Source organism: Dreissena polymorpha, chromosome 1 (genome assembly GCF_020536995.1).
Source record: "Dreissena polymorpha isolate Duluth1 chromosome 1, UMN_Dpol_1.0, whole genome shotgun sequence".
NCBI lineage: Eukaryota > Metazoa > Mollusca > Bivalvia > Myida > Dreissenidae > Dreissena > Dreissena polymorpha.
The window spans coordinates 177,860,470-177,884,464 of NC_068355.1; the positions used below are offsets into that span (position 1 = coordinate 177,860,470).

At 36.7% G+C, this 23,995-nt stretch overlaps 1 protein-coding gene across 1 annotated transcript in view; it reads right to left on the reverse strand.

Moving 5' to 3' along the window:
* LOC127862722 (uncharacterized) overlaps window positions 1-23,995 on the reverse strand; it is a 185,654-nt gene that overhangs the window by 133,394 nt on the left and 28,265 nt on the right. The window contains exons 2-3 of the mRNA XM_052401984.1: window positions 21,061-22,025; window positions 19,525-19,883 (exon numbers count right to left, since the gene is read on the reverse strand). Coding sequence (XP_052257944.1) covers window positions 19,534-19,883; window positions 21,061-22,025 — 1,315 coding nt within the window. The 3' untranslated portion in view covers window positions 19,525-19,533. The remainder of the gene's footprint in view (window positions 1-19,524; window positions 19,884-21,060; window positions 22,026-23,995) is intronic.

A 23,995-nucleotide genomic window follows, 5' to 3' on the forward strand; every position in this document is an offset into this window, starting at 1 on the left:
CTCTTGGAACAGATAGAAAAACCTTAGGGCATACCAGGAATGTGTCCCTGTAAACCAAATAATTCAATGCATTCTGAAATGGCATCAGTTGTATAAGAAGTCAATCAATGTTGTTTGAGTAAAAAAATATTTAAGAAATAAATTAAGTTTGAAGGATCTTGATACAAATGGGATATAAACTAAACACTTGATACAAACATAGCCTTCTATATATTGTACACTTGATACAAACATTTTGTGTCCCTCTGGAACCAATATTTATTAAGTTATGTGCAACACTAAAAGGTGGGACGGACATAAGGAAGGTTGAAAGGAAGGACGGGGTGAATTACTGAGCCCTTTCAAGGCAATACAAATGGCGGCTATCATAAATATTTAACACTTACATAAATGATTTGTTTAAGTTAGCAGCCAGGATAGAGTTATATCAATATTAAACACACCCAAACTGTTCAAATTGAAATTTGGAGTGAAACACTGCACATTATAAATGATTAATTACATTACCAACCTACCTTATTGACGAGGTTATCTTGGCCCCTGGCCAAGAAAGTATGGAGCCCCAGGTTCAATGTGGCTCCACCCTGCGGGAAGGACTAGTTGAGCATTTGCACCAAGGTCCTGGGCCAGGAAGTGTCACTGGGCGTCTGGGCCCAGCTGACCAGACAGCCTGTTGTTCAGCTAGGTACCGATCTATGATTGCAAGGGTTCCTGTAGGAACAGGCTCTTAAAACAAAATCCAGTAATTTAAATAAATATTGAAAATAAATGAAGAAAATAATTTTGAAATGAGCTGAAGGCTTTTCCATAATTATTTTACTAAAATTAAATGTAATTTAACAATTCTTTTAAATCAGATTTTTCTGCAAGGATAAACTTTTGGTTCAGAAACTAAATTTCAGTCGAAAATATACAAAACTTAATGCAATGATCTTCTATGATTAAAATTGATATCAGATCAAGTGCTATTTGCATTTTATTTACTAAGTGTGATCAATTTAGCACATAATTCCCGTTTGATGCTGGGAACTTTTCAGTCACATAAAATACTGATGTTAAGTGTAGTATATGAGCCTCATTCTGAGAAAATAGGGCTTAATGTATGTGCAGTTTGCACAGGCTAATCTGGGATGACACTTTAATAGGACTTAATGTATGTGCAGTCTGCAGAGGATATTCTGGGATGACACTTTAATAGGACTTGATGTATGTGCAATCTGCACAGGCTAAATCTGGGATGACACTTTAATAGGACTTATGTGCAGTCTGCACAGGCTTATCTGGGATGACACTTTAATATGACTTAATGTATGTGCAGTCTGCACAGGCTTATCTAGGATGACACTTTAATAGGACTTTATGTATGTGCAGTCTGCACAGGCACAGGCTAATCTGGGATGACACTTTAATAGGACTTAATGTATGTGCAGTCTGCACAGGCTAATCTGAGATGACACTTTAATAGGACTTAATGTATGTGCAGTCTGCACAGGCTAATATGGGATGACACTTTAATAGGACATAATGTATGTGCAGTCTGCACAGGCTTATCTGAGATGACACTTTAATAGGACTTAATGTATGTGCAGTCTGCACAGGCTAATATGGGATGACACTTTAATAGGACTTGATGTATGTGCAGTCTGCACATGCTTATATGGGATGACACTTTAATAGGACTTTATGTATGTGCAGTCTGCACAGGCTAATCTGGGATGATACTTTAATAGGACTTGATGTATGTGCAGTCTGCACAGGCTAATCTGGGATGACACTTTAATAGGACTTGATGTATGTGCAATCTGCACAGGCTAATATGGGATGACACTTAAATAGGACTTAATGTATGTGCAGTCTGCACAGGCTAATATGGGATGACACTTTAAGCACATACATGAAGCCCCATATCCCAGATCACGTCTCTTATACTAATTGTTGTTCTTGTTGCTGCTTTTGCTGCGACCAGGCCAAAGACAGAGATGAAGCCCTGACGCCAAATCGCCATCCCTAAGCCGGAAATTCCTGACAACAACTGTTGTTGAATTGCGTCAATCGCAGACAGCTAATCTGGAGTAAGGTGCATATTATTGGAAAGCAACATATCGAGGTCAGTCACATTAACAGACGAGTCACGCAGAGCCTGCTCTCTGTTGGAGCATATCGTTTCAGTTCGAGTGACTCGTTCGGAACAATGTGTCGATGCCCAGCTCCACTGTTTGAAGCTTTGATGTAGCCAACTTGGGAGATGTCTATAAGAGGCTTGCTACGTGTAGGCTGACGCAAGACAAACTGAATTTCTTTAATTAGTTGTTGTATTTATGCCCAAACTGGGTCAGAATTGTCTTGGACTTTCACTTAAACGACGTTTGTTTTGTTGTCTAATAATGTTTGCTAAAAAGGAAATGACAAGCAAACTTAACCCTAATTTTTTTAGTGACAAATGAATATGCACTGTAACAAATTACTTTACACACCTGTTTTGTTAATGCCAAACATTTCATCTATTATTGATATTAAGGATATCGTAATTAGAACTCAGAATAGCAATGTATCAATATGTTACGAGCACAAACTTTTAATTGAAATTTTGGTGTTTTAAACCGCAAAACATTCATGGTAAAGTACACTGTGTTGCAAGGTGTGATATTGCAAAGGGCTGAGTTTGAGTTTTGATAAACTTCAGGTTGAGAGCTGAAAGGATTACTGGACCACACAACACAACTGCTGTCATTTTTCAAAGTCTTCTTTTGCATCGATTCAATGCGAGGACCTTTGGGCTCTGAGTGGGTAGTGCTCATAACATAACCAGACGTGTTCACTGTTAGCAACTTGTTAACAATAATAGGCAAAATTCCATCTGATGCACACCCCATGAATGTATCGTGCTCTGGGTGTTCACAACCAAGTCATCACTGCCTTTTTATGTCAGCATGGATGTATCGTGCTCTGGGTGTTCACAACCAAGTCATCACTGCCTTTTTATGTCAGCATGGATGTATCGTGCTCTGAGTGTTCACAACCAAGTCATCACTGCCTTTTTTTGTCAGCATGGATGTATCGTGCTTTGGGTATGCACAACCAAGTCATTACTGCCTTTCTTTGTCAGCATGGATGTATCGTGCTCGATGTGTTCACAACAAAGTCATTACTGCCTTTCTATGTCACCATGGATGTAGCGTGCTCTGGGTTTTCACAACCAAGTCATTACTGCCTTTCTGTGTCAGCATGGATGTATCGTGCTCTGGGTATTCACAACCAAGTCATTACTGCCTTTCTTTGTCAGTAACATTGCCAAAAGTCTATTATGATATTTTGGCCGCTGAGAGGACAATCTTGGGCAGTCTGTAACCCTACTGTTGTCCAAACTATCAACAGCAGAAGTATCCCCCTAGGAAAGCTTACGCTTTTATTGTTCCTTGATTTTCTCCCGTTCAATTTCTGTTTGTCCCATAAAGATTGGAACAAGTTATTGAACTTTTTATTCTTCATGATATTCGTTGTGATGTCCAACAGCAACAACTGACTGTTAGCTTTACCATAACTACTGCTATAACTTTTCGTGTCTGTAAAACTCGTCCCTCTCAGGCCCACGCAGAACTTTAGCTTAACAAAACTACCCAGGCTTATGTGTTGACAACTTGACGTGGGCATTGCGTTTGTTCAGAACAGAATCATGCTCAGAATTTACTGCAGAACGGAGTTGTTCAATGATGCTGACTTTTTGAGTCAGGAGGTCAAGGGGGAGGAGTTAGAAGTCTGGGGAGGGGTCGTTCTGGACTGGGGCTCCTGCAGGCGGGACTTGTGCGGTTGCTGGGCCAACTCGATATCAATGCTGGTGCTCTGCTGAAAACAACAACAACACAGTGGGTGATAGGAACTTGTAACAAATTATATTATAATCTATAACAAACTATGCCTCTTGACAGGTTTTGAAGGTTTTCAACAACATGAATTTCTAATCTTGCATTTTATTGGTTCCTTGTTCTTAATAGCATGAAAATAAATACAATTAAGTCATTTTGTATTAAAACAAGAAAAGTGTTGGCTAATGCTATATTTATCTGTACATTTATATCTATTGTCTTTACTCCATTTTCAGAGATGTATTTTCATAAGCCAATATGCGGATCACTAATGTTAGAAAATGTCGATCCAGATTAGCATGTGAAATTCACATAAGCTAATAAGGGAGGGTACTTTCTGACTAGACTGGGTTTTCATAAAGAGGATTATTTGTTCAATGAAAAATACCTTTAAGAGGAAAGTGTTGTCCATGATTAGCCTGTGTGAACTGCACAGGCTTATCTGTGACAACAATTTAAGCACATGCATTAGGCCCCATTTTTCCACATCACAGCTTATTTATCTATAAGCCAATTTTTTGTTGCATAACAAAAAGGAGGAAAACCATCTGGTTAAACATTTATTTTTTTTGTACTTATTCTATTTATCAGGTCTACACTGCACCAAGGCCTTTTTTCAAGACACTAGGCATAAATGGGTTAATAGTCCTTGTAAATTTAACTTAAATGGGAAATTTGTTAGCTTTTGGGGTAATACCGTGAATTCTTTTTCTCAGCAAAGTAAGAAAATAGATATGTTTACGAGCACCTGTGGAAACATGTAAACTTCCTCATTCCAGGACCACGGAAAACAATAACTGACTGTCTTACCCCAAAAGCAAACAAATTTTCCTTTTATTTATTGCTTTTGAATATTCTCAATAATGGCATCAGTTATATTAGAAGTCAATCAATGTTGTTTGATTAAAACAATATTTAAGAAATAAAGTATGTTTGATGGATCTTCATACAAATGAGATATAAACTAAACACTTGATACATACATTATATGTCCCTTTGGGACTTAAATAAGGATGAAAGGAAGGACAGGGAGAATTACAGACAAGGACAAATTTGTATGCTCCCACTCCCACCAAGCCCTTTCAAGGCAATACAAATGGCAGCTATTATATATAGTTTACAATTACATAAATGATTTGTTTTAGTTAGCAGTAAGAATATAGTTTTATTAATATTAAACACACACAAACTATTTTCATTGACATTTGGAGTAAAACACTACACATTATACATGGTAAATTACATTACCAACATACCTTATTGACGAGGTAGTCTTGGCCCCTGGCCAAGAAAGTATGGAGCCCCGGATTCAGAGTGGCTTCATCCTGTGGGTAGTACTATTTGAACATTTGTCCAAAGGTCCTGGACCAGGAGGAACAGGCTCTTAAAACAAAATGCAGGAATTAAATTAAATAAATGAAGAAAATAATATTTAAATGTGCTGAATGCATTTAAATATTTTTTTACTCAAATTAAAGAGAATTCAACAATTCGATTTAAGCAGATATTTTAATTATGCAAGGAGAAACTTTTGGTTCAGGGTTTGAATTTTGGCCCAAAAATAGACAAAACTATGTTCTGACCTTCTATGACTAAAACTGATATCAGATCAACTTTTATTTATTATTTATTTTCCAAGTTTGATCAATTTAAAAACGAATAATTCACATTTGATGTTAGGAGCTTTTCTTCAATCAGGCAGAAAAAGGACTGACGTTAAGTGAACTATATGAGCCTCATTCTTGGAAAATAGGTCTTGATGTATGTGCAGTCTGCACAGGCTAATCTGGGATGACACTTAAATAGGACTTAATGTATGTGCAGTCTGCACAGGCTAATCTGGGATAACACTTAAATAGGACTTAATGTATGTGCAGTCTACACAGGCTAATATGGGATGACACTTTAATAGGACTTGATGTATGTGCAATCTGCACAGGATATTCTGGGATGACACTTTAATAGGACTTGATGTATGTGCAATCTGCACAGGATATTCTGGGATGACACTTTAATAGGGCTTAATGTATGTGCAATCTGCACAGGATATTCTGGGATGACACTTTAATAGGACTTGATGTATGTGCAGTCTGCACAGGCTAATCTGGGATGACACTTTAATAGGACTTAATGTATGTGCAGTCTGCACAGGATATTCTGGGATGACACTTTAATAGGGCTTGATGTATGTGCAGTCTGCACAGGCTATTCTGGGATGACACTTTAAGCACATACATGAAGCCCCGTATCCCAGAGCACCGCTCAGATACTACTTGTTGTTCTTATTGCTGCTGCTGCTGCTGCTTTGACGGGGCCATAGACAGAGATGGAGCGAGTCCCAACGCCAAAGATGTCTCCTCAAACCCGGGAATTCTCAACAACAACTGCTGTTAAATGGTGCCAATCGCATACTGGCATAAGGTTCACATTATTCGAGAGCAACTTATCGAGGTCAGTCGCATAAGGAACAAGTCACGCAACGCCTGCTCTATCTGTTGGATCAGATAATTTCTGTTTAAGCGACTCGTCTGAAACAATTTGTCGATTCACAGCATTAAATTGTTGCTAAGTAAAATCGATGCTGGGATGGCATTATTTAAAATTTTAACAAACTTTATATAAATATAACACAGATGTGTAGTATTTTTTTTTGTCATTTTCCTCTCTGCTTTATTTGCACTGTTTGGTTTTGGAATTTCCGATTTACAAAAATGACTATAAGGTGGTATATCTATGCCCTGAGGGCATATTATATTTTTTCAGCAGTGCTCCCTTTAAAATGTAAGTTGGGATTGATACCACTGAATTTTTTGCTCACTTTTGGGGCAGATTTCCAATCTCAAAAAGTATACTGTAGTTTTTTTTCATTCAAATGTAGAGCCTTAAAGGGACCCATTCCTAATTGAAAAAAGTAAATATTTTCCCAAATTTGACCTAAAATCTCCCTATCGTACGTTTCTTTTGTTAAGAAAATTTTTAAAGTATATATGCTTCATGAAGATATGCACCTCTAAAAATCATTAATGTTCATCTTGTTGGCTAATAATATTTGCAAAGAAGGAAAAATTTACGTTTGATACTATACAATTTTTAATGTGACACTGTACAATTTTTAATTTGAGACAATCTAATTTTTAATGTGACACTATGTTAGAGTATACCATGTTTAACATGAGTCAAGCAACTTTAAATGTGAAACTCTACAACTTTAAATGTAAAACATTTTCTAACTTTAAATGTAAGATTATCAACTGTATGGCATATCATAAGAATCAATAGATATGAGTTTAATACTGTCAGTGTATGAGTACTTGTTAACACACGTTGTTTTCTATGGATTAGACAGAAATGCAGAAATACAGATGGACGTCTATGGTTAATTTAGTATACGATACTCTATCTTGCTAACAGGGCCTTCATAATTTTACGTGTTAATATTGCATATTCTGCTTAAAACTATTTGCTGTAAGTGATATTGAATCTATACTACCTTAATTAATCTAAGTTTTCAGACAGTTAAACAGAATAAAAATGAATGTTTGTTAAAAAATTTTGATACCAAACATATTCCAAGACTGCAGGTGTCTGAAAATATAGAAACAAAAAATGTGGTGAAAATTTAGAGAAACTTAAAATATCGCATGGACGATCAGATAATATAATGCAATATATAAAGCGACCTATGTATCAATGACTAATACAACATGATTGTTTAATACCACGCCAAAGCTATGCCACCTTAATCCTTAACCTAGAATGATATAGAACAAAAAGTAAAAACATTTTACATACTGCTTACTTCATACGATATCAGTTAAAAGGCTGTTCGGTGTAGACATTTTCCATTACAGGTAAACACAGTTATATACCAATTTACGCAAAATGTAAAAACAGAGCATAATACATGTGGCTAGTGTTGTCCCAGATATGCCTGTGCAGTCTGTACATCTTTTCAGTTATGATATTTCTGCTTTTATGGAATATTTTGTTAAAGGTTTGTTCAGAAAGGGTTGCCTCTGATTTGCCTGAGCAAACTTTACATGATTTTCTGGGACAACACTATCCTCATGCATTAAGCCCTATTTTCCAAGAGCGAGGCGGAACTACTACCTGTTGTTGTTGTAAATGTTGCTGCTGCTTTGAATGGGATACAGACAGAGATGGTGCAAGTCCAGATGCCAAAGTCAACAAACCCAAAATTGGGTATGTCAGTAAACAGCTGCTGCTAAATGGCGTCAATCACAGACTGCTCCTCAGGCGTCAGGTTCACATTATTTCAGAGCAACATATCGAGGTCAGTCACAATTACAGAAAGTCACTTAATGCCTGCTCTATCTGCTGTATAATGACAAATCTTTTTCACTTCAGCAACTCGTCTGGAACAAGTTGTCTATGTCCAGCATTGAATGGGACAAAAGTCGGACTCATCAAGGCACTGCTGTTTGAAGTGTTGCTGTAGCCAACATTGGAGAAGATGTGGCGTGCTAGGCTGATGCAAGACGTCTTGCTACTTAATTTCTAGAGCGAGTTGTAGTATTTGTTAAAGAAGGGGGTGCGAATTGCCATCAACATTTACTTCAACGATATTTGTCTTGTTGGCTAATACTGTTTGCTGAAAAGAAAAACTTAACATGTGAGATAAAACAACTTCAAATGTGAGACTGCATAACTTTTAAAGGGGCCGTCCAACAGATTGGTACATTGACATCATTAAAAAAAGTTGTTTCAGATTCACAAATTTTCGTTTTTTATGATATTTTTGAGGAAATAGTAATACTGACAATTAACAATGCTTTTAAATTTCCATTATATGCATCTTTTGACAATTTGAAGACAAATTATAAAGCGTCGTGCGACGTGAAACGGTTGAATAATTTGGAAAGTTCTGTAACAGTTGTTGTAGTTATATTTTGGGAAACTAAGAGGATTGCTTATATAGGTAAAAATACATCCGCTCTAAGCATGAACATGGATGGTCGAGTGGTCTAGGCGGGAGACTTTTAACTCCAGGACTCCAGGGGTCAGTTGTTCGAGCCCTGTTGAGGGTTATTTTTGTTTTGCCCCACCACTATAGTGGAGGACATATTGTCTTTGCCCTGTCTGTTGGTCTGTTGGTTTGCTCCAACTTTAACATTTGCCATAACTTTTGCAATATTAAAGATAGCAACTTCATATTTGGCCTGCATGTGTATCAAATGGAGCTGCACATTTTGAGTTGTAAAAGATCAAGGTCAAGGTCATCCTTCAAGGTCAAAGGTCAAATCTATATTGGTCAAAATCGCTCATTTAATGTCACTTTTGCAATATTGAAGCTTAGCAACTTGATAATTGACATGCATGTGTATCTCATTGAGCTGCACATTTTGAGTGGTGAAAGGTCAAGGTCATCCTTCAAGGTCAAAGGTCATATATATGGGGACATGTTTTCCTTTTTTTAAAGTTGTATTCTTGTGTGTTTTTTCTGGAGATATTTGGGTCAAATGTTTAAATTTATCAACATAAAGCATTTAATGACATGCTTCATTCAATACATGCCAAAATCTGTTGGATGACCCCTTTAATATGAGTATGAGCAATACAACTTTAAATGTGACACTACACAACTTAAAATGTGAGACTGTACACCTTTAAAAGTGAACATATACAACTTTACAATTGAGACTATACAACTTTAAATGTGTGACTATACAAATTAAAATATAACACTGTACACCTTTAAAGGTGAACATATACAACTTTACATTTGAGACTTTACAACTTTAAATGTGTGACTATACACATTAAAATGTTACACTGTACACCTTTACAGGTGAAACCATACAACTTAAAATGTGAAACTATACAACGTTAAATGTGAGACTTTTTTCAACTTTAAATGTGGGACTATACAACTGTAAAGCATATCTTCAGAAACAAATAGATGTGAGTTGAATACTGTAAGTGTATGAGTATTGGATCACACACGTTTGGCTATGGATTAGAAACAGATACAGTAATACAGATGGACGTCTATGGTTAATTCAGTGTACCACATTCTTTCTTGCTAAAGGGGACTTTTATAATATTAATAGTTATTATTGCCTATTATCAGCCTATTCTGGTTAAAACTATGCAATGTAAGTGATATTGAATAGATATAACATGCAGTTATACAGTGTGTCTATATTATATGGCATCTTTTTGTAGGACACACCTTAGATTTAAAGTTTCACTTCTAGTGTTGAAATTGTGTGCATTAGGATATTAAAGCAATACAGCACCATTGTTTCTGGCAAACATCTGGGCTCTGATTTAAATAATAATCAAATCCAATTACAATCCAAAAGCTGTATCAAAAGCATTGACTTCACTAAGGTACAATAGTAATGATTAGCGCTAATTGTTAACAACTGCATTATCCGTTGTGTGTTTTTCAGGTGTTGCAGGGAAGCGGCGGATCTGGATCAAAGACAAGAACGCTTTATGATCGACAACTGACTGATATAGATTCTGCATTATTATTACAAAGCAATTAAAAACGTATTAATGTGTGTTTGATTGTTTGCGCTTACCCACATTTACTATTATCTAATGTTTGTGTATCAATTCAAATTTGATTAATTTATTGACATTATTGTCTGATATACATGTACATGCAGTTAAACTTTCTGTCATAAATTGCCAGAATAAAAAAAAAGATGTAATTATATTCCATTAAAGGATATATAATAATATTAGAAAAATGGTATGTAACCAGTCAGTCCCACCAATCAGCTTAATTCATAACAATGAACTTGTTAATTGCATGCAGTAATAAGGGCCAGTTACTACGGGGACCTATAACAAAAAAAACACATTCACCTGATAACAAGAGCTGTCACAATAGGAAGACTTATGCCCCCTATAAACGCTTGATAGAAGTTATGAGCTTTTTTCAAAACCTAAACGCAGATTTTGAACCTAAACGCGGACCCTGAGTTCAAGGTCAAGGTCACAGGGGTCAAAATTTGTGTGCGTATGGATAGGCCTTGAACATAGACACATGCATACCAAATATGAAGGTTATATCTCAAGGGACGCATTTTTCGAAACCTTAACGCAGATTTCGAAACCTAAACGCGGACCCTAAGTTCAAGGTCAAGGTCACAGGGGTAAAAATTTGTGTGCGTATGGAAAGGCCTTTTCTATATACACATGCATACCAAATATGAAGGTATATCTCAAGGGACATCGAAGTTATGAGCATTTTTCGAAACCTAAACGCAGATTTCCAAACCTAAACGCGGACCCTAAGTTCAAGGTTAAGGTCAAAGGGGTAAATTATTTTCTGCGAATGGAAAGGCCTTGTCAATATACACATGCATACCAAATATAAAGGTTATATCTCAAGGAACATAGAAGTAATGAGCATTTTTCAAAACCTTGATGCAGATTTCGAAACCTAAACGCGAACCCTAAGTTCAAGGTCAAGGTCACAGGGGTAAAAAATGTTGTGTGTATGGAAGGCCTTGTCCATATACACATGCACAATAAAATATGAAGGTTATATGTCAAGGGACATAGAAGTTATAAGCATTTTTTGGAACCTAAAGGCATATTTCGTAAGCTAAACGCAGACCCTAAGTTCAAGGTCAAGGTCACAGGGGTAAAATTTTTTGTGCGTATGGAAAGGCCTTGTCCATATACACATGCATACCAAATATGTAGGTTATATCTCAAGGGACATAGAAGTTATGAGCTTTTTTCGAAACCTAAACGCAAAATGTGACAGACAGACAGACATACGGACAGACAGACGGACAGTCTGATCACTATATGCCCCCTTTTCTTTGAAAGGGGACATAGAAAGTCTTCTTTTTGTAAGTTTTACCAAGTGCCAATTAAATAATCGACAAGTATTTTTTATTTTTTATTCTTGTTACAATGCAACATGAAAAGACCTTGTTTAAATTGATTGTCATTCATAACACCAAAACAGTTATGCTCTAGAAGACACCAATTAATACCAGTAAGCGTTTCCTGTGCCAATAAAACTAGTGTAAAATGCACGCCATCATCTACAATTGCACCGATAATTGGGAAGCAAGACGCCTATCACTAGATTTAAGGTGGAATTCAAACAAAAAGTTATGAGCATTTTTCAAAACCTAAACGCAGATTTGAAACCTAAACACAGACCCGAAGTTGGAGGTCAAGGTTACAGGGGTTAACAATTGTGCACGTATGAAAAGGCCTTGTCTATATACACAGTGATACCAAATATGAAGGTTATATCTCAAGGGACATTGCAGTTATGAACATCATTCGAAACCTAAACGCAGATTTCGAAACCTAAGCGGACCCTAAGTTCAAGGTCAAGGTCATAGGGGTCAAAATTTGTGTTCGTTTGGAAAGGCCTTGTCCATATACACATGCATACCAAATATGAAGGTTATATCTCAAGGGACATAGAAGTTATGAGCATTTTTCGAAACCTTAACGCAGATTTCGAAACCTAAACGCGGACCCTAAGTTCAAGGTCAAGGTCACAGGGGTAAAAATTTGTGTGCGTATGGAAAGGCCTTGTCCATATACACATGCATACCAAATATGAAGGTTATATCTCAAGGGACATAGAAATAATGAGCATTTTTCGAAACCTAAACCCACAGTGTGACGGAAAGACAGACAGACGGACAGTCCGATCACTATATGCCCCCATTTCTTCGAAAGAAAAGAAATAAAAGACTAGTAAATTTATATGTGCTAAACATGGTCTACCTCCTGCAAGTTATACTCTCAAGGGTTTTCCCATTTTTCCCACCGCAATTCATCGCGGAAATGTACTACCAACAAATCGGGTATGGACTGAAACAATTTTCTTTATATTTTTAATCATAAATTATTAAATTGAAGTGCTGATGAATAGTCATTTTTCTTCAACACACAATTTCGAACTGACGAAAATTAAATGGTTTAACAGTTTTTTGAAAAAAATAAATAATTTTTTTATAACATCTTTAACTTCAAAATAGTAATAAAACTTAGTGAAATAACTATGAAGCCAGTTATTCTTCTAAAAGACTTAGACATGTGCTAGAACTAGGGGCTAGCTCTGTGAAAAGTGTCCTTTGTCATGGCAAACCGCCAATTGGGAACTTTAGCAAGTAATTATGTTAAAATATAGACGTTTTGAGATTAGGAATGGGACTGAATAATCAGCCCCAATTTTCAAAATAAATAAAACTGTTAGGTCTCACCTGAGGCTCAAGAAGGTGAGACAAAGTGCTGGCCTCGCTGATATTGCTGAGGGCCTAGTTAGAGTTCTACCTAATGTCGGGTTGAAAGTCAAAGGGCATACTGGACCACACAACAAAACTGCTGTCATTTTTCAACGCTTTATCTAGTGTCTATTCAATGCGAGGCCGTTTTGTCTTGGAGTGTGAAGTGATCGTAACAAACCCTGATGGGTGCACCTTAAGCACCTTGTAAACGATGATGTTCAGAATTTACGCCTGAACCACACCCGATGTATTAATCATGCTATGAGTGTTCATAACAAAGTTTTTTTTGTCAGCAACTGCGTAAAAAGCACTTTCACTTTGAACATTTTGGACGCATTAGAGGACAAATCAGGATGGTCCATTATGCTACAACTATTGAAATCAGAAGTAGCCCCCGTGGATAGCTTATGCTTCGAATTTTAACTCTTCTTCAACTGTTTCTTGATTTTCTCCCATAATTCGCTGTTGCTCTGTTAGTCCCACAAAGCATGGTACAAGTTATCCAACTTTTTATTCTTCGGCACTGGAGCTTAACAAACTACTCAGGCTCGAGTGCAGATCGATCAACACGGAGATGACAGTTGTTGAGAACAGCTTGTGAAAACTCAACATGCTCAGATATTCCAGCAGACCGGTATTGTTCAACGAAGCTATGGGGCAGGAGATCAAAAAGGAGGACCTATGGGTCGGGGGGAGGGGAAGGGTTGTCCTGGACTGAGGCTCCTGGGGTCCGACTGTTGCCATTGCCATGTCAACTCGATAACAATGCTCATGCTCACCTGAAAACAACAGCACCATGGGTGATATGAAACAGTTAAGAGCACCGCCTTGCGGGTGCAGACCGCTCATCTATTTTTCTTTTTAAAGGAGAAGGGACCTATCTCAATACTCCAATCAACAAATTGGAGGGGTTGGGAGGAGAGCGGTGTATAGTCTGGGAGTGTGGTCATTCATTACATTATCTTCCAAAAATATGAAATAAAAATGGGGGGGTCGGGGGTATAGTTTGAGGGTGTGGTCATTTAAAAGATGATCTTTCAAAAAATAAAAAATAAAATAAAAATAAACATTACCTTTTTTTTTGGGGGGGGGGGGGGATTGTGGGGGGGGGGGGGGCGGGCATGGGGGATGGTTTGGGTGGAGTCTATTGTAGTATGTCAGGTAAGAGTTGTTTTGTAAAAGTATCAATCAAATCTGATCACAAATAACGAAGTCATGGCAATTTTAGCAAAATTTAATTATTTGACTTTGAGAGTTGACCCTCATGATAGTATGAATGTATTTGAAGTTTGAAAGCAATAGCCTTGATACTTTACAAGTAAAGTGGATGTAAACACAAAATTTAACCATATATTTAAAGTTACTAAGTCAAAAAAGTACCATAATTCCGTCAAAATGACAACAAGAGTTATGCAGCTTGTCCTGTACAGTCACCTTATGATAGTTTGCGAGTGTTCCAAGTCTAAAAGCGATAGCTATGATACTTTAGGAATAAAGTGGACCAAAACACAATTCTTAACGAAATTTTCAATTTGCTGAGTATAAAGGGGCATAATTCTGTCAAAATGCCTGTCAGAGTTACATAACTTTGCCTGCACAGTCCCCTTATGATAGTTAGTAAGTGTCGCAAGTATGAAAGCAATAGCTTTGATTCTATAGGAATAAAGTGGACCTAAACACAAAACTTAACCAAATTATCAATTTTCTAAGTATAAAAGGGGCACATAATCCTGGCAAAATGCACGCCAGAGATATCTACCTTTGCCTGCCCAGTCCCTTCATGAAAGTAAGTAAGTGTACCAAGTTTGAATGCAATAGCTATGATACTTAAGGAATAAAATGGACCTTAACACAAAACTTAACCAAATTTTCAATTTTCTAAGTATAAAAAGGGCACATAATTCTGTCAAAATGTACGCCAGTGTTATATTACTTTGCCTGCCCAGTCCCCACATGATAGTAAGTGTACCAAGTTTGAATGCAATAGCTTTGATACTTGATGAGAAAAGTGGACCTAAACACAAAACTTAACAGGACGCCGACACCGACGCCAAGGTGATTGACATTAGCTCATCATTTGAAAAAAAAGACAAGCTAACAAAAAGGTTCATATAACACTCTATAACAAACTATGCCTCTTAATTGGATTGGATGTGAAGGTTTTCAACTGATACATTTCATTCTCATCAATTTTTAATCAGGCATTTCATTGGTTCCTTGTCCAAACAAGAAACCGTCGGAGACGGGTGATGCTCACCAAAGGTTTTTTGGTATATTCAGATAAAAGGAAACGTCTTGAGGGGCATAACTTTGGACAAAATAATACGATGGATTGTTTAGCAACTTAAAAATTTAAAAGGGCCATAAATCTCTTAATAAATCATCTTACCAGAACCCACAAATAACATGGGCATCTCCTCAAGGTAGTTAAGCTTCCCATAAAGCTTCATTGAATTCCTGAGTCAGTAGTTGGGGAGAAATAGCCCGGACATGAATTGCACTATATATACAGTTTATAAAAAATTTCAAAGGGCCATAACTCTGTGAAAAATCTTCCGACAAGAACCGGCTGATAATATGCACATCTCCTCTTGGTAGTAAAGATTCCCATAAAGTTTCATTGAATTCCAGATTTTAGTTGCTGAGAATTAGCCCGGACAAGAATTGCACTATATGTACAGTTAATGCAAAATTTCAAAGGGCCATAACTCTGTGAAAAATTATCTGACCAGAACCCGCTGATAATATGCACAACTGCTCTTGGTAGCGAAGCTTCCCATAAAGTTTCATTGAATTCCGGTCAATAGTTGCTGAGAAATAGACCGGACAAAAATTGTGCACGGACGGACAGACGGACGGACGGATGAAGCGGCGACTATGTGCTCCCCCCCCCCCAAAATAAATGTTGGGGGAGCATACAAAGCATGACAATTTATTCAATCAAACCATTTCGTATTAAATCATTAAAAGTGTTGGTCAATGTTATATTAAACTGTAAATTTATAATAACGTTTTTTTCTCAACTTGAAGAGATGTTATTTCGTAAACCAATATGCAGCTCATTAATATTAATTGTTGTCGTCTCAGATAAGCATATCAAGTCCACATAAGCTAATCAGGTAGGACACTTTCCCTAACTAGACTGGATTTTTATAAAAAGGGCAATTCCTTTCAACGAAAAATACCTTTGTAGAGGAAAGTGTTGTCCCTATTAGTCTGAGCACTGCGCAGACGAATATGGAATAACAATTCGAGAACATGCATTAAGCCCCAATTTCCCACAGCACGACTCATTTATTTGTGTTTGCCAGTTCTGTCCTGCATAACAACACAAATATTATGGAAAATGTAATGTTTTCTTATGGTACTTATTCAATTAATCACTTAGCTTTTAAAATGCCCCAAAGGTGTTTTATTTTAGATACATGTTTCAATAGACAAACATTTAAATGTAAATCAACAAACAGTGGCAGACATAATTAGAAGGCAACTAAAAGGCAACAACTCACTGCTTGTGCAGATCTACAGTTATATCCCTTGTTAGTGTCAGCTTCATAAACTTAATAGCAACAAGGGCAACAACTCACTGCTTGTGCAGATCTACAGTTATATCCCTTGTTAGTGTCAGCTTCATAAACTTAATAACAACAAGGGCAACAACTCATTGTTGGTGCAGATCAAAAGTTCTCTCCCTTGTTAATGTCAGCTAAATTAATTAAACAGTAACTTTAGGTAAACAACTCACTGCTGTTGCAGATCTTCAGTTCTCTCCCTTCCAAGTGTCAGCTAAAATGTCTTTCATGATGTGATCTTAAGACATGGAACGACCGCATCATCCCCCCTCATCACTGGACTGTGATACGGCTGAGCCTTTTCATCAGACAGTCATCTTCTGTGCTGAGCAGTTGCTGTAATGTGGAGGAAACCAATATGAAAAATATGTTTTTGTCACTGTGACCTTGACCTTTGACCTAGTGTTTGTAATGCTTTATTTTATTCATTTTTTCGTTTCTTAGTCAGGTGTATTCCTTAGTTTTAATACAATCTTAATATTTATTGCTGAATATTATAATTAGTAAAAAATTGCCATTCTACTAATCTGTGAACAAGTCCTAATACATGAATAGGTTCTCTTCATACATTCTTTATTGTACATACATTATTGCATTTTTTTAAAAATAAATTTCGACTTAAGAACTCGAGCCTTGTTCTGGGAAAATTGGGCTTAATGCATGTGCATAAAGTGTCGTCCCATATAAGCCTGTGCTGTCCTCACAGGCTAACCTGGGACGACAATTTCAGCTAAGATTTGATTTTTGTTTAGAAGAAATTTCCTTTAAACAAAAATTCCTCAAAAGCAGAAAATATTGTCCCTGAATTAATTTGAATGCATTAAGCCCCCTTTTCACAGAACAATGCTTAATTTGAATTCCATTTTGAAATTCTCTGTTACTCAGGTTTGGAAAGCCCCGATCTGAAGAAGGGTTTGCGTTATGGATTCTCAAGTAAAATAAGTCATTTTACCTTTTGTTAAATCGTATCAGTATTGTCCAATTCATCTTTATTATTCTTAATACGGAGGTACACAGTCAAATCATTATTTTTATTGGGACATTATTGTGTATTGATTGTAAGGCTTTACAGATCCACAAATTTAACACAAACACACTGACACAAATTCCTCATTTATTTGTCCAAACTGAGCAATCCACGCTTAACTACTGTGTCCACGAAAGTCTTTTCAACCAGGAAATTTCATGCAGACAAATATGAATGGTTTACAGTTTACAAACAATTAAAAAGGATAGTTTACCTTATGTAAATTCATACTGTTCTTTTCCACCTCATCTGTTTTGCATTCATAATACATAGGAAATAAACAAGCATGCCTTTTCCTTGTACATTTATGGGCAAGTGAAACGGACCCATACGAATAGCGTTTTTCTTTTTTTAATAAGTGCCTTATGATTAATATATCTCAATTATATTTCAATTAAATCTAGAAAAGTATATTACTATCATACTATGATTTTATTTTCATAATTTGAAGTATTAGAAAGAGTTATATTATATTAGTTTTGCTGAAATCAATAAACTTTTCGCACAAAAAATGTCAAAATCGCATTTTTTTCCCAAAGTAGCCAAGAAAAGGCCTTTCAATTAAAACGTCTATTTTACCTTCTGCGTACTCAGGTCATTTTTGTCCACCACATCCTCATCATTGTTGTCCTGACTCAGCAGCCACTGGAAAAGCAGAATAGATTGATGTATTTATTGTATTTATATTTAGGACTCACACATATTTATATAAATGTAATAAAAAATAAATAACAAATGTTCAATAACATAAAATACGACAAATTAATAAATCTCACATTTAACAAGGTCTGTTCGTAAAACATGCATGCCCCGATATGGGCTGTCAGTTGCGGTGGCAGCCATCATGTGAATACATTTTTTGGCACTGTAACCTTTAACCTAGTGACCTGAAAATCAATAGGGGTCATCTGCAAGTCATGATCAATGTACCTATGAAAATTCATGATCCTAGGCGTTAGCTTTCTTGAGTTATCATCCGGAAACCATTTTACTTTGTCAAGTCACCTTGACCTTTGACCTAGTGACCTGAAACTCAATAGGGGTCATCTGCGAGTCATGATCAATGTACCTATGAAGTTTCATGATCCTAGGCATAAGCGTTCTTGAGTTATCATCCGGAAACCATTTTTCTAAGTTGAGTCACCGTGACCTTGACCTTTGACCTAGTGACCTGAAAATCAATAGGGGTCATCTGCAAGTCATGATCAATGTACCTATTAAGTTTCATGATCCTAGACCTAAGCGTTCTTGAGTTATCATCCGGAAACCATCTGGTGGACGGACGGACATACGGACATATGTGCAAAACAATGTACCCCCTCTTCTTCGAAAGGGGGCATAAAAAGTGTTACCTATCTGTAAATAATGCGAAAAGTATTAATATATACTACTCGAAAGATTACTTAAACAATTTCATATTTTATAAATGAAAGTATTCATCCATTTACATTTCTTACATGGCATGGTATTTATAGAAATGAAAGTCTAAAAATAGCCCTAGTTGCTATGTACATGTGCATCTATATGTTAAAATTTCATGTGAAATGCTTTGTTTTTTCATGGAAAGTTTACAAGAACTAAAATTTAGGACCATAATGACAAAAACGTTATGACAACATAACATAATATGCATTACATCTTATGTTTCAACAAAAACATTCACATTGTATAATCAGATAACAATATGTGCACATAAATTATGTGTATCTTTAACTACACACACAATGTTGTATTGTAACATCACACACTACTATGTTCATATGCTTAACAACACATTGTCATTGAAATACTAATCACTAATTACAACAACTAATACATACATGTACACACTATTCCACTCTGAACACCCGGATGTAGTCCCCCCACAGTCCCACAATGATGGATGATGTGGTGCTGCTGTAGCAGACTGACCGTGGCCTCCTCACTCCATCCTCCTGAGTAGCCAGCGTAGCCAGCTTACTCTCTCCCTCCCAGCCCACCTGTAGTACAGTGTTGGACTGCCATCCACAGACCAGCACCTGGCCTGCAGGGGTCACATGTAGACCATGTGGCCACCCTAGTGCTGGGTCTGTGTATGTAGCCAGGAGTGTGCCATCCCTGGCCAGGGTGAGAAGCTTGTCCTGCAGGTAGCTGCTGATGTACAGCCTGTCTCCTAAGGGACTCACAGCACACTTGTATACTGCCAAACAGAGTAACATCAAGATATTGAATTACTGTCAATGTTAAATAATCTTATTAAACATACTGCAGTGATATTGTATTACGCATATGTTGTTATAAAGAGGCTTTTACACATCTAAAATATATGCATACATTTCAATGATTCAATAGCTACGCGTGACAATTAACTTAAGTAGCAGAGCTATTGTGTTAACGTTTGACATGTTTAAATGCGACTGGTGAGTTAGATATAAATTGAAGCAAAACAATTACACAGATGGAAACAATTACACATACAAAAACAATTGCACAGTTCAATCAACATGCTTCATGTTACTATGTGCAGCATGAATAGATTTCCCATGCATGTATACATATGATAACTATGTACTGAAATGAGTGAAATTGACCAAAGCAGACATTATTCATGTGCCGTGTTACATCGTTATTTGTGTTCTTCAAGTGTTTATAACAAGAAAAATAATATTCAAAACAAAAGTTATTGAAACTTTTCTAGCTAGTTTGTTACCAAACCAATTTCAACAGCAAAATGTTTAAATTACTGTACTACTATAATTACAATATAATTAATACATACATTTGAACGCTTCATAAAAGAATACAACCACAAGAGTACCTTTGTTATATGGTGTTATGAAATTGTTCAATCTATCAAACATATTGTACATGTACAATCATTTAAAAACCACAAAATTAAGACCAGGTCAGAAAGTGTCTCACTCCCAGGAACTCAGTTTCTATTTATAGACATGTCATGTAGTGACAGTCAAAATACTTCATTACTCATGTTTATAAATCAATATTTCTGAATCTTGTTTTGGCTACAATGTACTGTAGCATTCAAAGGGCACATATGAATTATAGGACAAAATTTTTATAATACATCAGCGGGTTTTCTGCTATGACATCTGAATTTTATTTTATTTTCATCTCACAAAGTATATAACTATAATTTATATGATTTAAAAAAAAAAGATAAAGGCCTTATGGGTCAATATCTGTTGATTAAAAAAATAAATCCCAATTCGGTTCATTTAGTCAATAAAAATTCCCAAATTTGTCATTGTATGGATTTAAAATAACACAATTTGACTAGACTCCTTTTCCCACAATGGCTAGAAAAATCCCTGTACATAATATAAATGTTATCAGGATGGATTCACCATGATTCTTACCTGTATTATAACCCAAAGCTTTATAGAGTCTGCAGATCAGTTTCCCATTCAGCGTGTATTTGTACAGTTCTATACCAGAGGTGACAAAAAGGTCTCCATTTTGATGGGCAATACCTCTACATTCATGTTGTAACTGAAACTTCCTGCCAGGAACAAGCTTTCCCTGGTTGACAGTGATAAACTGGACCTCATGTATGTTGCTAGCAGTCACAGCAACCTCACTCGGTGCGATCAAACAAATGTCAAATGGCCAAGCATTCACATCCAAGTGACTCACCACCTGGTACTGCTGGTTCAGCAGCTTGACATTATTATTTGTACAGTCTACAACCAGGACCTGTCCATCTGGAAGAACACATATGCCTGAGATATCACATGTAACTGAATCACTTGGTATTCTCACATTGTACTCAGACTTCCCCTGGACCTTAAACACCTTGCCTGACTTTCCAAGCAGAGTCAATGCCTGCTGTATTATATGCTTACATTTTATGCTGGCTATAAGGCAGAGCTCCTTATTATCTCCAATTTTCTGAAAGATTTCAAGTAATTGCAACAAGTCATTGTGAAGACTGGTGCATTTATGAATAGAACTTGTAATTGACCCTTTTATGCTTATAACTTCATCTTTCATCTTATTTAGTTCCTTCACAGTAATATTATCAAATTCATTCAAGATAGAAAGAACACTCCAACACATTTCTTCTTTTAAATTTTTGTTTGATGTACCCACAGAACTATTACAACACTTATCTATATTAGTATTTAAGTTGCCATGCAATTGTTCTATCATGACTGCCCCATGTTCCTTGTATGTTCTCTGCAATGACTGAACACTGGCCTCCTGATTTATCTGTAGGCTTTTGATTCCCCCCATGACAGTTTCCAGCTCCTCTGACAGTCCCTGTAGGTCTGTGGGCTGGGAGTTGGTCAGCTCCGAAATCGGGGTCATTTTACTGCACTTGCTGAAATAAATAATTAATACATGTACATACCAAGGAATAGTCAGTAAAATAATGTAATGCTTCAAACAAGTATACAGTGTCAAATAACAAGAGCTGTCAGAGGACAGCGCGTTTGACTATTCGAGTGCTTGACAATATAACATAAGCCATCATGGGGAAATTGTTCATAATCAATAATTTATAAGATGAACTTAGTGGGGAATTGTTTGGATGGAATCCATTGTGGTATTCCAAGTGTTGTTTTGTCAAAGTAATTATAAAATGTGATCATAAATAAAGAAGTTATGGCAAATTAAGCAAAATTTTCAATTATCTAAGTGTAAAAGGGGCCATAATTATATAAAAATGCTTGATAAAGTGGTCTGCTCTTGTTTATAGGTTGGGGTCATGTTGGTAAACAAGTATGCAACATATAAAAGCAATATGTCAAAGGATATAGGAAATATTTGGGGAAGTACGCAAATTTGAACATATATTTATAAATAATATGCATATTCTAAGTACAAAAGGGGCAACAATTATGTAAAAATGCTTGATACAGTGGTCTGCTCTTGTTTATAGCTTGGGGTGATGTTGTTTAACAAGTATGCAAACAAGGGCTGTTTGTAAAACATGCATGCCCCCCATATGGGCTCTCCGTTGTAGTGACAGCCATTGTGTGAATATGTTTTTTGTCACTGTGACCTTGACCTTTGACCTAGTGACCTGAAAATCTATAGGGGTCATCTGCAAGTCATGATCAATGTACCTATGAAGTTTCATGATCCTAGCCATAAGCGTTCTTGAGTTATCATCCGGACACCATTTTACTATTTCGGGTCACCATGACCTTGACCTTTGACCTAGTGACCTGAAAATCAATAGGGGTCATCTGCGAGTCATGATCAATCTACCTATCAAGTTTCATGATCCTAGGAATAAGCGTTCTTCAGTTATCATCCGGAAACCATTTTACTATTTCGAGTCATCTTGACCTTGACCTTTGACCTTGTGACCTGAAAATCAATAGGGGTCATCTGCGAGTCATGATCAATCTACCTATCAAGTTTCATGATCCAAGGCCTAAGCGTTCTTGAGTTATCATCCGGAAACCATTTTACTATTTCGGGTCACTGTGACCTTGACCTTTGACCTAGTGACCTGAAAATCAATAGGGGTCATCTGCTAGTCATGATCAATCTACCTATCAAGTTTCATGATCCTAGGCCTAAGCGTTCTTGAGTTAGCATCCGGACACCATTTTACTATTTCGGGTCACTGTGACCTTGACCTTTGACCTAGTGACCTGAAAATCAATAGGGGTCACCTGCGAATCATGATCAATCTACCTATCAAGTTTCATGATCCTAGGCCTAAGCGTTCTTGAGTTATCATCCTGAAACCATTTTACTATATCGGGTCACCGTGGCCTTGACCTTTGACCTAGTGACCTCAAAATCAATAGAGGTCATCTGCGAGTTATGATCAATGTACCTATGAAGTTTCATGATCCTAGGCCCAAGCGTTCTTGAGTTATCGTCTGACAACCACCTGGTGGACGGACCGACAGACCGACAGACCGACATGAGCAAAGCAATTTACCCCCTCTTCTTCGAAGGGGGGCATAAATATGAAAGCAATATGTCAAGGGACATTAAAAATATTCGGGGTAGTACACAAACTTTAACATTTGCTGCATATTATAAGTGGAAAAGGGGCCATAATTATGACAAAATGCTTGATAGAGTTGTCTGCTCTTGTTTATAGGTTGGGGTCATGATGATTAACAAGTATGCAATATGAAAGCAATATGTCATAAGGCACAATGAAAATATTTGGGGTAGTACAAAACTTAAACATTTGCACGCTAACGCTAACGCAGATGCTAATGCCGACGCCAAGGCCAGGGTGAGTATGATAGCTCCACTATATATTTGATATATAATAGTCGAGCTCAACACAATCATGGAAAATAAATGAATGCTTTTTTC